Source organism: Puntigrus tetrazona, chromosome 10, assembly GCF_018831695.1.
Source record: "Puntigrus tetrazona isolate hp1 chromosome 10, ASM1883169v1, whole genome shotgun sequence".
Taxonomy (NCBI): Eukaryota; Metazoa; Chordata; class Actinopteri; order Cypriniformes; family Cyprinidae; genus Puntigrus; species Puntigrus tetrazona.
The window spans coordinates 4,046,437-4,059,129 of NC_056708.1; the positions used below are offsets into that span (position 1 = coordinate 4,046,437).

General features: G+C 39.0%; 1 protein-coding gene across 1 annotated transcript in view; it reads left to right on the forward strand.

Annotated features, from left to right (window-relative positions):
• LOC122352388 (talin-1-like) overlaps window positions 1-12,693 on the forward strand; it is a 66,609-nt gene that overhangs the window by 33,403 nt on the left and 20,513 nt on the right. Inside the window, 21 exon segments of the mRNA XM_043249801.1 lie at window positions 74-241; window positions 324-521; window positions 523-616; window positions 1,483-1,652; window positions 1,739-1,867; window positions 3,178-3,231; window positions 3,233-3,292; window positions 3,667-3,780; window positions 3,867-3,999; window positions 4,484-4,537; window positions 4,540-4,613; window positions 5,022-5,124; window positions 5,345-5,547; window positions 5,770-5,893; window positions 6,829-7,013; window positions 7,507-7,693; window positions 9,221-9,300; window positions 10,247-10,336; window positions 10,426-10,498; window positions 11,375-11,439; window positions 12,116-12,242. Of these exon segments, the coding sequence (XP_043105736.1) occupies window positions 74-241; window positions 324-521; window positions 523-616; window positions 1,483-1,652; window positions 1,739-1,867; window positions 3,178-3,231; window positions 3,233-3,292; window positions 3,667-3,780; window positions 3,867-3,999; window positions 4,484-4,537; window positions 4,540-4,613; window positions 5,022-5,124; window positions 5,345-5,547; window positions 5,770-5,893; window positions 6,829-7,013; window positions 7,507-7,693; window positions 9,221-9,300; window positions 10,247-10,336; window positions 10,426-10,498; window positions 11,375-11,439; window positions 12,116-12,242 (2,485 nt within the window).

Below are 12,693 nucleotides of genomic sequence, written 5' to 3' on the forward strand. Positions count from 1 at the left end.
ATGCCCATGGTTTATGCTATTAAGTCTGTTTGATTAAGTCAAATAATTTTTTTTTTTGCATGTGCGTGTGTAGGACATGTTGATGCAGTTGGCAAAGGCTGTGGCTAATGCAGCGGCGGCTCTGGTGTTAAAAGCCAAGAATGTGGCTCAGAAAACAGAAGATTCAGCTCAACAGAACCGAGTGATTGCCGCTGCCACCCAGTGTGCCCTGTCCACGTCACAGCTTGTGGCCTGCACCCGAGTAAGCGTTCACACCGGTCTCATCCACTGACTCCTTGCTGACCTCAGCTGATGCCTGTGTGTGTGTTTTATCTGCGTTTCAGGTGGTGGCTCCCACCATCAGTTCCCCTGTGTGTCAGGAGCAGCTCATCGAGGCCGGGAAGCTGGTGGCTAAGTCTGTGGAGGGTTGCGTGGAGGCGTCACAGGGCGCGACCAATGACGAGCAGCTGCTCAAACAGGTGGGTGTGGCCGCCACAGGTGTCACTCAGGCTCTCAACGAGCTGCTGCAGCATATCAGACAAGTACGCCAGCGGAGGACAGCCAATCGGACGGCGCGGAGAGGCCACTGACCGCATCCTGGATGTGACCGATAACATCTTCAGCTCCATGGGAGACGAGGTACTAGGAATATGTTTAAGCCTTTTCCTTACTGTATTGGAAGTGGCCATGTATTGTAAGATTTAGATAGATTACACGAAAAACATATATACACACATGTGATCATTTTACAGTCCTCGAGTCTCCGAGAAAAATGAACAATCTTTTTGTTAATTTTATGTAAAAAAATAAAATGAGTTCCTTCCTAACACATTTACTACATATGCACACATTGATCACTCTACAAACAATTCAAAACTATAATGCTATAAGAAACAAAAAAAATTTATTCATTGTTTAACTGGATCTTCAGGCTTAATTAGCTTATCTCACCTCCAGAATATGACAGGATTAAAAAAAAAAAAAGCCTAAAATTGTTATGTTTTAACTTAAATAATTTTTACTTATTAGTATGGTTGAATTGGATCATGGAAGGTCAGTAGCAAATAAATACATAAATATCGTATATATATATTTATATTTAACATTTAATTATTGCAGGTTTGCATCATTCTGTGCTTGTATTTCTCGCATTCTTTAATATTGTGTATTTGTGCAGGTTACTTTTTTTGAAAAAGCATTTCAGATGTTTTTCATGTAAATTAAAAAGTAATGCCTTACTTTACTGAATGCTTGATAAAAGTAATCAAAATTTCACAACTTTATATAAAGGCATCTGCTGAATGTCAAAATGATGGTTATTATTGTATTTTCTAAATTTTTGTCATGAAGATAGCTGACCTCTTATTAAATAAAAATGAAATAAAAGAAATCAAAACAGGAACATGTAATAGTCTGTGTTTAATATAGTTTGGACTGATGTGCAGAGACTTGTTGATATTCGTATGAATGGAGCTCACGCACAGGCGCATTCCTCTCTGTGTTCAGGGGAGATGGTGCGACAGGCTCGGATCCTTGCTCAGGCCACCTCAGATTTAGTCAATGCCATCAAAGCCATTGCGGAGGGTGAAACCGACCTGGAGAACTCCCGCAAACTTCTGTCTGCTGCCAAACTCCTGGCTGATGCCACCGCCAAGATGGTAGAAGCTGCGAAGGTGGGACAGAAGACATGCCTTGGTGTGTGTTTTTAGAATGGATATCTGTGCGTTCGGAGCTGAGTGTGTTGCGTGTGTGCTGGCAGGGTGCGGCTGCTAACCCTGACAGTGAGGAGCAGCAGCAGAAGCTGCGTGAAGCTGCGGAGGGTCTGCGCATGGCCACCAATGCTGCTGCACAGAAGCGCCATTAAAAGAGGCTGGTCAACAAACTGGAGGTGAGAACTGAAGCGCACAATTCCAAACCTCTTGAACCTTTTTTGTGCACGTATGAGGTCACATTCTTTTTTGAAAACAATTAGCTGCACTGAGATGAATTCTAGAAGTTTTGCCAATTATAACATCTCTTTGCCCTATTTGGGGTAAAGTCATATGATGTTTTATAGCTCATGGAGTTCAATCTTGCCAAAGGCTACAATGAGAAAAGATTTATCACATGTTTAAAAGGCTGCAGTACGTACAGCTCAGTGATGCAGTTTCACAACTAACTTGTTGCAACTTGAGAAAGAAGAACTGCTAGGTTTCGCAAACTCCACAGACCTGTTTCTGTTTTATACTGTTGCTTATAGTCAACAGTAAAAAAAAAAAAAAAAAAGAACAGCATGTGCGGCTTAATTCTTTGTAATATCTATCTGTCTGTCTAACTGGCTGCCTGTCCTATCAGCCTCCTGCCAGAGCCAAAATACTCCAGAAGACCCAAGTCGCTCTAGCAGCCACCAAAATATAAACTTAACCAGCTGAAATATCAGAAATAAATAGCACCATCTAGAAAGCAGGCAAATGATCCTAAAACCAACTAGACCTGTCTGTCTGTCACGTATGCTGACCAAAAGTAAATTTTTTTGTTCCAATTTATTTAAAAAAAATGTAATTTACTACTGTTATAAAATCAATAGCCATTTCTCCAGTATTCAATGTCGTGTGATCCTTATAAAAGCTAAAAAACATTCAAAGACTTTACTTAAAACATTAATAAAGAAGTTTGCCCAACTTTATATTAAGTGGCCTTGACTACTATTTACTACTATTAAATTTTATGTATTTATTTTGGTTTTAGGAGTCTACATAAATGCAATTATAGAAGTTAAGTACAGATGTGATTACATGCAGGTATTTTTAATAGAAGTTCAATGTAAAAACGTGTATAAGTGCATTGTAATAAATTAGTATTTTAAATGTATGCACACTATATAAAGTAGGATCTAAGTTTGAACTTGGAGAGCAAAGAGAGAGTTTAAGAGTGTTAAAGAAGTGTATTTGTTCCAAACTTTTGACCAGTCGTGTATATATACAGAGACTGTTCAGTGTTTTATTATAAATGGGAAGGAAATGCAATGTACAATATGTGAGTAAGAAACCATATTAGTGTGTCAGTAAATGTCTGACTTTATTGGTGATTTCAAATTGGGTGTTTAACAAGCAGTTTTTGAGATTTTAGAATTTCGCAGTTCAGTTGGTATATATCTAAGACAATTTTTTTTTTTATGTGGTTTATAATACATATGTTTGTGTCACATCTGTTGGTCAGAATGCAGCCAAACAGGCGGCTGCAGCTGCCACTCAGACGATTGCTGCCGCGCGCAGAATGCGCCTCTTCCAACAAGAACCCTGCTGCCCAGCAGCAACTCGTGCAGAGCTGCAAGGTGTGTTTCTCTCAACACCCACTTCCTGTTCCTCTCGGGTTAAAAAACTGGTTCACGTAGGCGATGTGTTTGTGAAAGGCTGATGTGAACAGACTTGAAACATAAAGCGTAATTCTGTGCTTAACAGTAATTTTTGATAAATTACTACAGTTTTCTTGCTTGCAGTTTATGATTGATATACAGTCTAACCAAAATTTATTCAGACACATTCTCGCATTGTCAGAACTGTCAGAACAAATTAATCTTTAGAAAGTCTATATAAATCTATAGAAAGCTATGTAATGGATTACGTATATTGACTGTATAGTAAGCAAGGCCTATATAATTAGGAATAATAGAACACGAACATGATCAGTGTGCTGATTTGTTTGCAGGTGGTGGCAGATCAGATCCCTCAGCTAGTTCAGGGTGTGAGAGGAAGTCAAGCTCAGCCTGACAGCCCCAGCGCCCAGCTCGCCCTGATTGGAGCCAGTCAGAACTTCCTCCAGGTCCATTCACTCTTCTGACCTTCACTTTGTGTTATAAAGTGCTAATCTGCATCATTTGAGCTCACAATGTCTGCACTTTACATCAGCCCGGAGCGAAAATGGTGACTGCAGCAAAAGCCACGGTTCCCACCATCAGTGACCAGGCATCTGCCATGCAGCTCAGTCAGTGCTCCAAAAAACCTGGCTAGCGCTCTGCTGAGCTGCGCACCACGCGCAAAAGGTACCATGGCAGAGATTTACATTCAGTTTGATAGTTAATTTGATTGGGGAGAAGTGTTATGAAGTTTTGGTTCACCACCGTAATAAAAGATTTATTGTTGAATGTTTAAAAATACAGAAATTAAGACAGTTGTGTATTATAGTTTTCCTGGTGTTTTGTAAAAAAATAATATGTTTATTATTATTATTAACACTTGTTTTTAAATTTATAGTGTATTATTGCAAAAATACATTATTCATTTTTGTTTAATTGTTATAATTTAAGTAATCTGATCTTTATTATTTAGTGCTGTATTCTGTGTATATGTATTATCTATATATAAGTATACACACATATTGTTAAATGCAGTATAATTAGAAAATATGTACATGTATTTTCATGGCTATATATCCATAAAATTTATATTTAAAAATATATGTATATTTTTATATATAAACATTTTTCTGAAATCTATGTACGTCTCTGTTTGTCTTTGTCTGACACAGGCTCAGGAAGCATGTGGTCCTCTGGAGATTGATAATGCTCTCACAATGGTACGAGGGCTGAGAGGGACATGCAGGAGGCCAAAGCTTCAGCTGCTGAAGGCAAACTCAGACCCCTGCCTGGAGAAACGGTGAGTATATCAGTACACAGTATGCGTATGTGCTCTACATGCATTTGTTTGATCTCTGCAAAACAACAAATAATAATCTTAAAACACATTTTTGCAATAAGCGTACATCTTTGTGGTGACCAAAACAGAAATTCTGAGTAAAAATATTTAAATCATAATCCTGTAAATCACGAACAATGAAAAGGATTGAGAACGACTGATGGGAAAAACTGAAATCTGTCTTCATTTTGTTCATTTTAGTTTTACGCCTAATGAAATGTTACTAAATATTGTTTTTGTTTGTTTGTTTTTAAGTCTTAAAAAATATTTCTTTTGAAGGGAAAATCACTCATCATATCTATAATTTGAACATGGTTTCTGAAATGCCTTTAACAAAGTTTCGTAACGTGTGTGTGTGTGTGTGTGTAGCTGGAGAAGTGTTCTCAGGATCTGGGCTCTAGCACTAAAGCCGTGAGCTCTGCTATCGCTCAGCTTCTCAGTGAAGCCACCCAAGGCAATGAGAACTACACAGGTAACCCCATCAAATTTACATAGAGCTAGCTATTTGTCCAATGTTATGCAGCACCCCTGTCTGTGGAATATGTTATTTATCTGTCGCTGCTGTAGCAAATGGAGGAAACAGACACAGTTGTGGCATAGTGGTTAAAGCTCCGTCTCATAACTCAACCCCGTATGTTGCAGGTTTTAAAACCATAAGGGTTGCTTATGCGTTCATTCCAAATGTTTTGCAGGTATGGCTGCTCGTGATGTAGCCCAGGCTCTCGTTCACTGGCCGGCTGCACGTGGAGTGGCCGCCAACACGGAGGACCCTCATGCCCGTAATGCCATGCTGGACTGCACCGCAGATGTCATGGACAAATCAGCCAGCCTGATCGAGAGACCAAGAGCCATCGCCAAACCGGGAGACCCTGACAGCCAACAGAGACTGGCCCAGGTTAAACCCAACCTCTGCATGAATACTTAGAGTAGCTCAATAGAGCGGGTTTAAATTCAGTAACGAAACCTCCCTTTTAATTGCTGAAGGGAGATTTGGTCTGCTGTAGGGTGAAGTACCCATTATTTTGAGAAGAAAATTGCCTGTTGTGCATCTATGATTAGCATAACCGGAGAAGCATCTTAAATGTTCTGCTGATGACTGGAGTGTGTGCGTTTGCAGGTAGCTAAGGCAGTGTCTCAGGCTCTGAACCGCTCCGTAAACTGTCTGCCGGGGCAGAGAGACGTGGATAATGCCATCAGAACTGTAGGAGAAGCCAGCAAGAAACTCCTGTCTGATAAAGTGAGTCCCCTGGCTATAAAGACGTTTCACAAAGTATTTTCCAGAATGCAATTTGCATTATTATTGTTGTCGTCGGATGGTCTTGTGACTTTTGTCTAAAGTGCATTATATAATGTAATTGATGTCGGCTGGTCGTACACACTTGATTACACAAAAACTGTCCAGCGCTAAAGGCTTGTTCACATCAAAACCTTTTGTGTCTGTTCAGACCAAAAAAAAACATTTGCATGCTGTCAGGGCAACGTAATTATTTATGGAGAGGTGTGCTAATCTCTCTTTGCACCTCTCTGTTAAGAAGACTCTAGCTTATAGAGACACACTAATTGTCCCTTGTAGTAAGCTTGGTGGCGCTAACAAAGACTGTTTTGCTAAGCAAAATAAAAAGCGGAAGAAGAATCTGGAACCATTTGATAAACACAGTAGCAAATACAAAAATCTAAACAGCTAGTTAAAAATAGAAAATACTATTTAATTCCTTTTGGTATAAAAATTTTTAAGTTGCACAGCTCTGCTATTGTGTGCCTCTGCATTTCTGTTGTTTCATAAGCACCACCTACTGTCAGAGAATGGATTAGGATTGTCGATTTAATAAAAACATAACATGAGATGTTACGCAACTTGAATTTTTTCATAAATCTTTCAGTTGTTCCAGCACTCTGTCAGTTTGTCTGTCTTTAGGTTGATTCTTTCCATCATTAATTAAATGTCTAGCCATCAGTCTATCCATTTAGTTGCATGGCCTCAAATATTTCAAAACTATAAACTTGAAATACTTAAAACCTTCTAGCCAGGGTTTCTCAAGCCAACAACCAAGTCTGTCTAGAAATGTCTTGTTTTTGGTTTAGTTGCAATGCTTACTTGTGTTTCCTGTTTCTATTAATCACTACCCTGAGCCTTATCACAGTTCCTGTTTCTATCTAATTTTCAGTTCCCAGTGAGTGGGAAAGAGTTTCCAGGAGGCTCAGGCGAATCTGAACGAGGCAGCAGCTGGACTGAACCAGTCAGCCAATGAGCTGGTGCAGGCGTCAATGGCACCACCAGGACCTGGCAAAGCCTCCGGGAAGTTCGGACAAGACTTCAATCACTTCCTGCAGGCTGGAGTGGACATGGCTGGACAATCCCAGGTGTGGACATATTCATTTTATCAAGACTATAAAGGCTATAGAATAACGCATGGCTTGGCAAGCGAGATGTTTGGTGCGAGGTGTTCTTCTAGCATTGAAAAATAAATTTAATATATGTGTGAAAAATACTGATGAAGAGTTACTCTCCTCCCATTAATTTTGTCTGAAAGGAAACTCCGAGAAATGCATATTGAGTAAGGTCAGGTGCAAAAAATATATTTACCACGCCTTTACAGCGCTAATCTTTCACAGCGTCCTTAGTAAAACCTGGCAGTACAATTTTAACGCCAGCTCTTACAGTCATGACCTACTTCTGAATTATTCTAGCTATAGAATCAGTTGATGTCTGATAATTACATGTCACTGATACAAGTGACAAATTAAAAAATGTATTTTTCGTTAACATTAGATCCTGAAAGTCATTTGACACTTGATTGATGAATGAATGAGTGGATAGCTGAACAGCATCTTCTCCTCTTGTCTCTTCCTGCAGTCTAAAGAGGACCAGACTCAAGTGGTTACCAACCTTAAGACCATCTCCATGTCCTCCAGCAAACTTCTGCTGGCTGCTAAAGCTCTGTCCACAGACCCCAACTCACCCAACCTGAAGAACCAGCTAGCTGCTGCCGCTCGGTTAGAATCAGATATCTTCTGCTGTTCAATTCATGTTTTGTCATCAAGTATCAGTATAGAAGGTTATAAGCAAATGTATAACATTAAGCAAAAAAGCAGTTATTGTAAGGTCTTGATAATGTTCTGTTTTGGCATTCCATGTAATGCAGTGCTCTTCCACAAGCAACGTTTTAGGGCTGTCATGATATCAGATTTTAACTACATTGATTATTGTGGCCATTATATTCACAGTAAAGCAATTATTGCAATATCTTATAAAAGGAATGCTAAAAAATCAGTTTTCTCTTTTTGAGAGAGAGAGGAATTGCTCAAAACACTAAATGTAAGGGTAATGCAGTGTAAAAAACAAACACATTGGTCAATGCCAAATCTGGATTATATTCATACTATTTATATTCTAGAAAATAGTTTTTAATAATTGCTCAGTAATTACTTTTCAAAAGCAGTATCTACACAGAAGTATGATTTGGACACAACCACATCGTCATTCTATGAGAGTGGCAAAGCATCTGCTATATTGCCAATTTAATTTAATTTCATTTCAATTTGTTTCAACCAGGTTGTTGATGCTGGATTATTTAAAATATTATAATATTGTATTTACATGTAGGGCTGGGTGATATGACAAAAAAATTCCCACAATAATATATATTATTTCATATTAGTTCTTTATGCAATCTTTATTTTGCAATCTTTATTTCTTTTATTTTAGAGTTAATGTTCCTACAGCACTGTTTTAGTCAACTGAGACTGATAGACACATCTGCTCTAGTGAGGTCCGTGTGGCATGCTTCAAATGAATCGCTCTGCTTTTGGTGCATAAACATTATATTAAACAAATCTTCATCATCTGTAGCATGGAGATGTATAAAGCATCTCATACAGAAAACGAGAATTTTTTTTTTTTTTTTTTTTTTTTTTTTTTTTTTTTTTTTTTGAAACACAGGAATCCATGTGACTTGTTGGAATCACACAAAACATTTCACAAAGCAATTAATAAAAGTGATCACATTTGGCTAAAAGTAACCCGTTATAGTTATCCAGCTACTATTTGAAAGCATCTAAAATGCAGCTTGCTGTGATTTGGAACAGAGCCCTGCACTCTTTCTTTGGAGGATGGAGTCAGATGTTGTGCTGTGTGATGGCATGCTGAGCCAAACAGTGCCTGTGATAGTAAGAAAAAACACGCGCCTGCACACACACACATAGCTCCTCTATTGACATACATTACATAAGTGGCATGCTCGCTTTCTGCACATTTGGGTTGGAATGAGCACAATTATGTAATGGGCATCTAAAAGCAAACCTGTTTTATCTTGCTGCTGCTCTCTGATGTGTGTGTGAGGGGAAGAGGAAGACAGGGTGAAACAACAGCAGCTAATGGCTTTGGCGCTCATAATCCAAAAACTCCCATCACTCCTCACAGGCATTAGAGAGAGAGAAAGAGAGAGAGAGTCAGTGTGTGTGGTAACACACGTGGGTGGATTGTTCCTCACAGATCTCTCACACTATTCCTTCCCTTCCTAGCAAACTCTAATGTCCCTTCTCTCTGTGTCTCTCCCTCTCTCGAGAAGTGGTGACAGACAGCATTAATCAGCTGATCAGCATGTGTACCCAGCAGGTCTCCGGGACAAAGGAGGTGACAACGCTCTCCGTGAGCTTGTTGAGGTGCTTCTACTCTCTCTTTTACTTCTGTATGTTCATCAGTTTGTGTGACTCACTCTCATGTTACAGCGATTAGATTCTCTCACATTCAGATTTGATCTGAATCTGAACTCAACAGTGTTTTATGAGGAGAGATGACACACCTTTTTGATGCCACCGTTGTCCCTTTGTTTTTATTACATTATTTATTAGAATAATGTAATGGAAATGCTTGACAAATATGTAGTTTTATGTATATACATATCTTCTTCCGTGATACATGTATGCGCATGACTAGAAATCCCTGCTTTGATATCTGCAGTTATTTTGTTGTACTGTTTTTGGATGATACTGGAAATGTCAATATTGTTTTGATTTTTTCTTGTCGGCTAAAAGCGTACAGAATATACTCATGCTAGTCTTTTGCTCAAAAGTCTCACAGAGTCAGTAAAGGCGTTTTAATGTTTTTAAGTCTCTTCTTAGCCATAACAGCTGCATTTATTTCTTTAAATGTACAGTAAAAGTAAGTATTGTAAAATATTATTGCAATTTAAAATCACTTTTCTCTGAATATTTTGTCACCGTAATTGATCGCCGGTGTGATCAAAGCTTAATTTTTATGTGTTGCATGATCCTTCAGAAATCATTCTAATGTGCTGATTGGCTACTCGATTAACATTTCTGATTATTATCAATACTTGAAATCAGTTAGCCTGTTTCATATTTTAGAGAAATTATGATACTTTTTTAATATTCTTTTTATTAGCAATAAATCTAAACAGCACTACATGTTTAATAGCAAAACATTGGCACAAAAGAAAGCGTTTGCTTTCTCTAGAATGTGATTTTATGACTGATTTTATCTAGAACTATATAAAATCGTAAACTTGAAACATATCAAGCAATATCAATTTTGCTGAATCTGCCATGCGCGTGTTAACTGTGTGCGTCTGCAGGCGGTTGGGGAATGCTGGAGAATCCCACAGGAAGCGGTCAATGATTTGGGCTACTTTGACTGCATTGACAGTGTGATGGAGAACTCAAAGGTGGGACACAGATCAGCTTCACAATTACAAGGGCTGAAAAAGTATATGCACCGGCTGCCATTGATGTTAACGTTTGATATTGTGTGCAGGTTTTGGGTGAGGCTATGGCTGGCATTTCCCATAATGCCAAGAACAGTAACTTGCCAGAATTTGGAGACTCAGGCCAGTTCAGCATCTAAGCGCTGTGGTCTCACTGAGGCAGCTAGCTCAGGTAAAAACACAATGTGTGTGTGAAACTCCTCTCTCTCCTCGGCCTAAAAGGAGGTGCGTAATTAAATGTACCAGGCTCACGGTGCATCAAACATCTGGAGCTACAGGAGCGTATTAAAATGAACAAACACATTTGCCTTCATGGTCTCTCCTTTGCTGCCTGTTCGCACACACGTCATGTTTTTATTATTTACAGGCAAAGAACACACTCTTACACACTTGTGCAAATAGAATATATCATGGGTTTGATGTCCAGTGTGTCATATTTAACTACTTTCTGTGTTGTTCTAAAATGGATTCATAAACACTCAGCAGCCATTTAATTAGAAGTGTTTTTTTATTTGTGTGTGTGTGTGCGTGCCTGAGTGAGTTTTTGATAAGTTTTAACTGTCAATTTTTTCCTTCTGTATTTCTGTAATCAGAATTTTAAGTTTTAATAGTCAAATTTAGATCAAAAGATGAGATATTGTGTGGGTTTACGACATTGTTTATACAGGTCTTGTTGATGTGTGCATCAGCAACAAATAAGTTGAAAATAGTTCTTTATATATTGTCCGGGTCAACACACCGCTATTTCTGCAGCGCTTTATACAACACAGATTGCTCTACAGCAGCTTAACAGTAATGTACTTTAAAGAATTGCAGTTTTGTAATGTTCAAAAATTCAAACCAGAAAGACAATAGTGTTATTATTCTGCTTGTATTTTATTTGAATTCAATAACTGTCAATGTATCAAAATTTTAAGATTTTTAATTTAGCTATAAGAAACTTATTTAACTATTTAAATACTTCGTCTGTAATTGTCACTCACAGGTGTATCTGAGTAGGTGTGTCTGACCCGGCCAGTCACGGCTGGCAAGTAAAGTGGCTTATGGACTCTCTCATGAACAAGGTTAGAGCCAAACAGTCAATCCAGATGGCCTGTCAGAACCTAGTGTACTCTGTGCCTGCACCTACAGTCTCAGGTGACACCACAGCTTTTTCCTATGTAGAGCGTTAAGATAGGAAGCGAACACATATCTGGTTTCCCTTTGAAAAGATATTATTACTGAGAGTGCACTATTATTCGTAGATTACTGATAATGTATTTAGTAATTCCTGATGAAACTTTTTACGCATTATTTATAAAAACATATTTAGATCATTTTGGATTTGGATTTTGGAACAAAAGGGAAGAGGTTAAAGGTGTGATTGTGCACCCCAGTTGTTTTTTTTACAGAATTTCTCACTTTTAATGCATCTAGAATTGAATTGATGAAGTAGATTCTTAAAAGGGAACATTTGACCTGGTTTTTCAGTCATCACAAATAACCAGGTGTTTATGCCGTCTTCCCAAGGTCCTCTCTGCTGCCGCGATTGTTGCAAAACATACTTCAGCCTTGTGCAGCGCCTGTCATTTCTGCCTCCTCCAAAACATCAACCCAGTTGCTAGAGACAGTTCGTCCAGAGTGCCAAGGGTGGCCAGCAGCACATCAACATAAATCAAGTCTATCAAAGTGAGTTTATGATCCGTTTCTGAACAGCAGTGGTATTATTGGGTTGAATATAAGCCTCTGCTTGTGCTGTAGCGTCAGGCTCTCGATGGGCCTTTAACCAGGAGAACAGACAAAGTGTGTAAGGAAGCCACTGGGCCGCTCACATCCGAGGGAGCTGTGGATAACCTGACCGCCTTCGTAAACCCAGAGTTTGCTAAGCGTACCTGCACAAATTAGCCCAGTACAAACAAAGACTATCTTGTGGCAAAACAGTTTTCCGTTATGTTACGCGTAAGTATTTGAGCATATTAGTTCTTTCCAGACTTTAGAGCCAAAGGTCAGGACCATTTTTATGTTAATATGCACAAATTTAATAGATGAGTTCAGTGTTGGACAAGGCTCAGGAATGAGAACCAGAATTAGCTCAGATAGCAAATCCTGTTTTAGATCATGCTAGAATTTACAAGTTGTGTGTGTTTGATTGCAGGGTCTGGCGGCAATGGAGCCTTATAAATGCGGCGCTAAGACCATGCTGGAGCTCTGAGCCTGATTCCAGATGGCCCGTTCTGGCGTCAACCTAAAGACCGCCCAAATGGTCTGTGCTGGCCGGACCCACACTCTAGGAAAGAATTGTCTGACTCCATCAAGAAACTCATCACTAACGTGAGGTA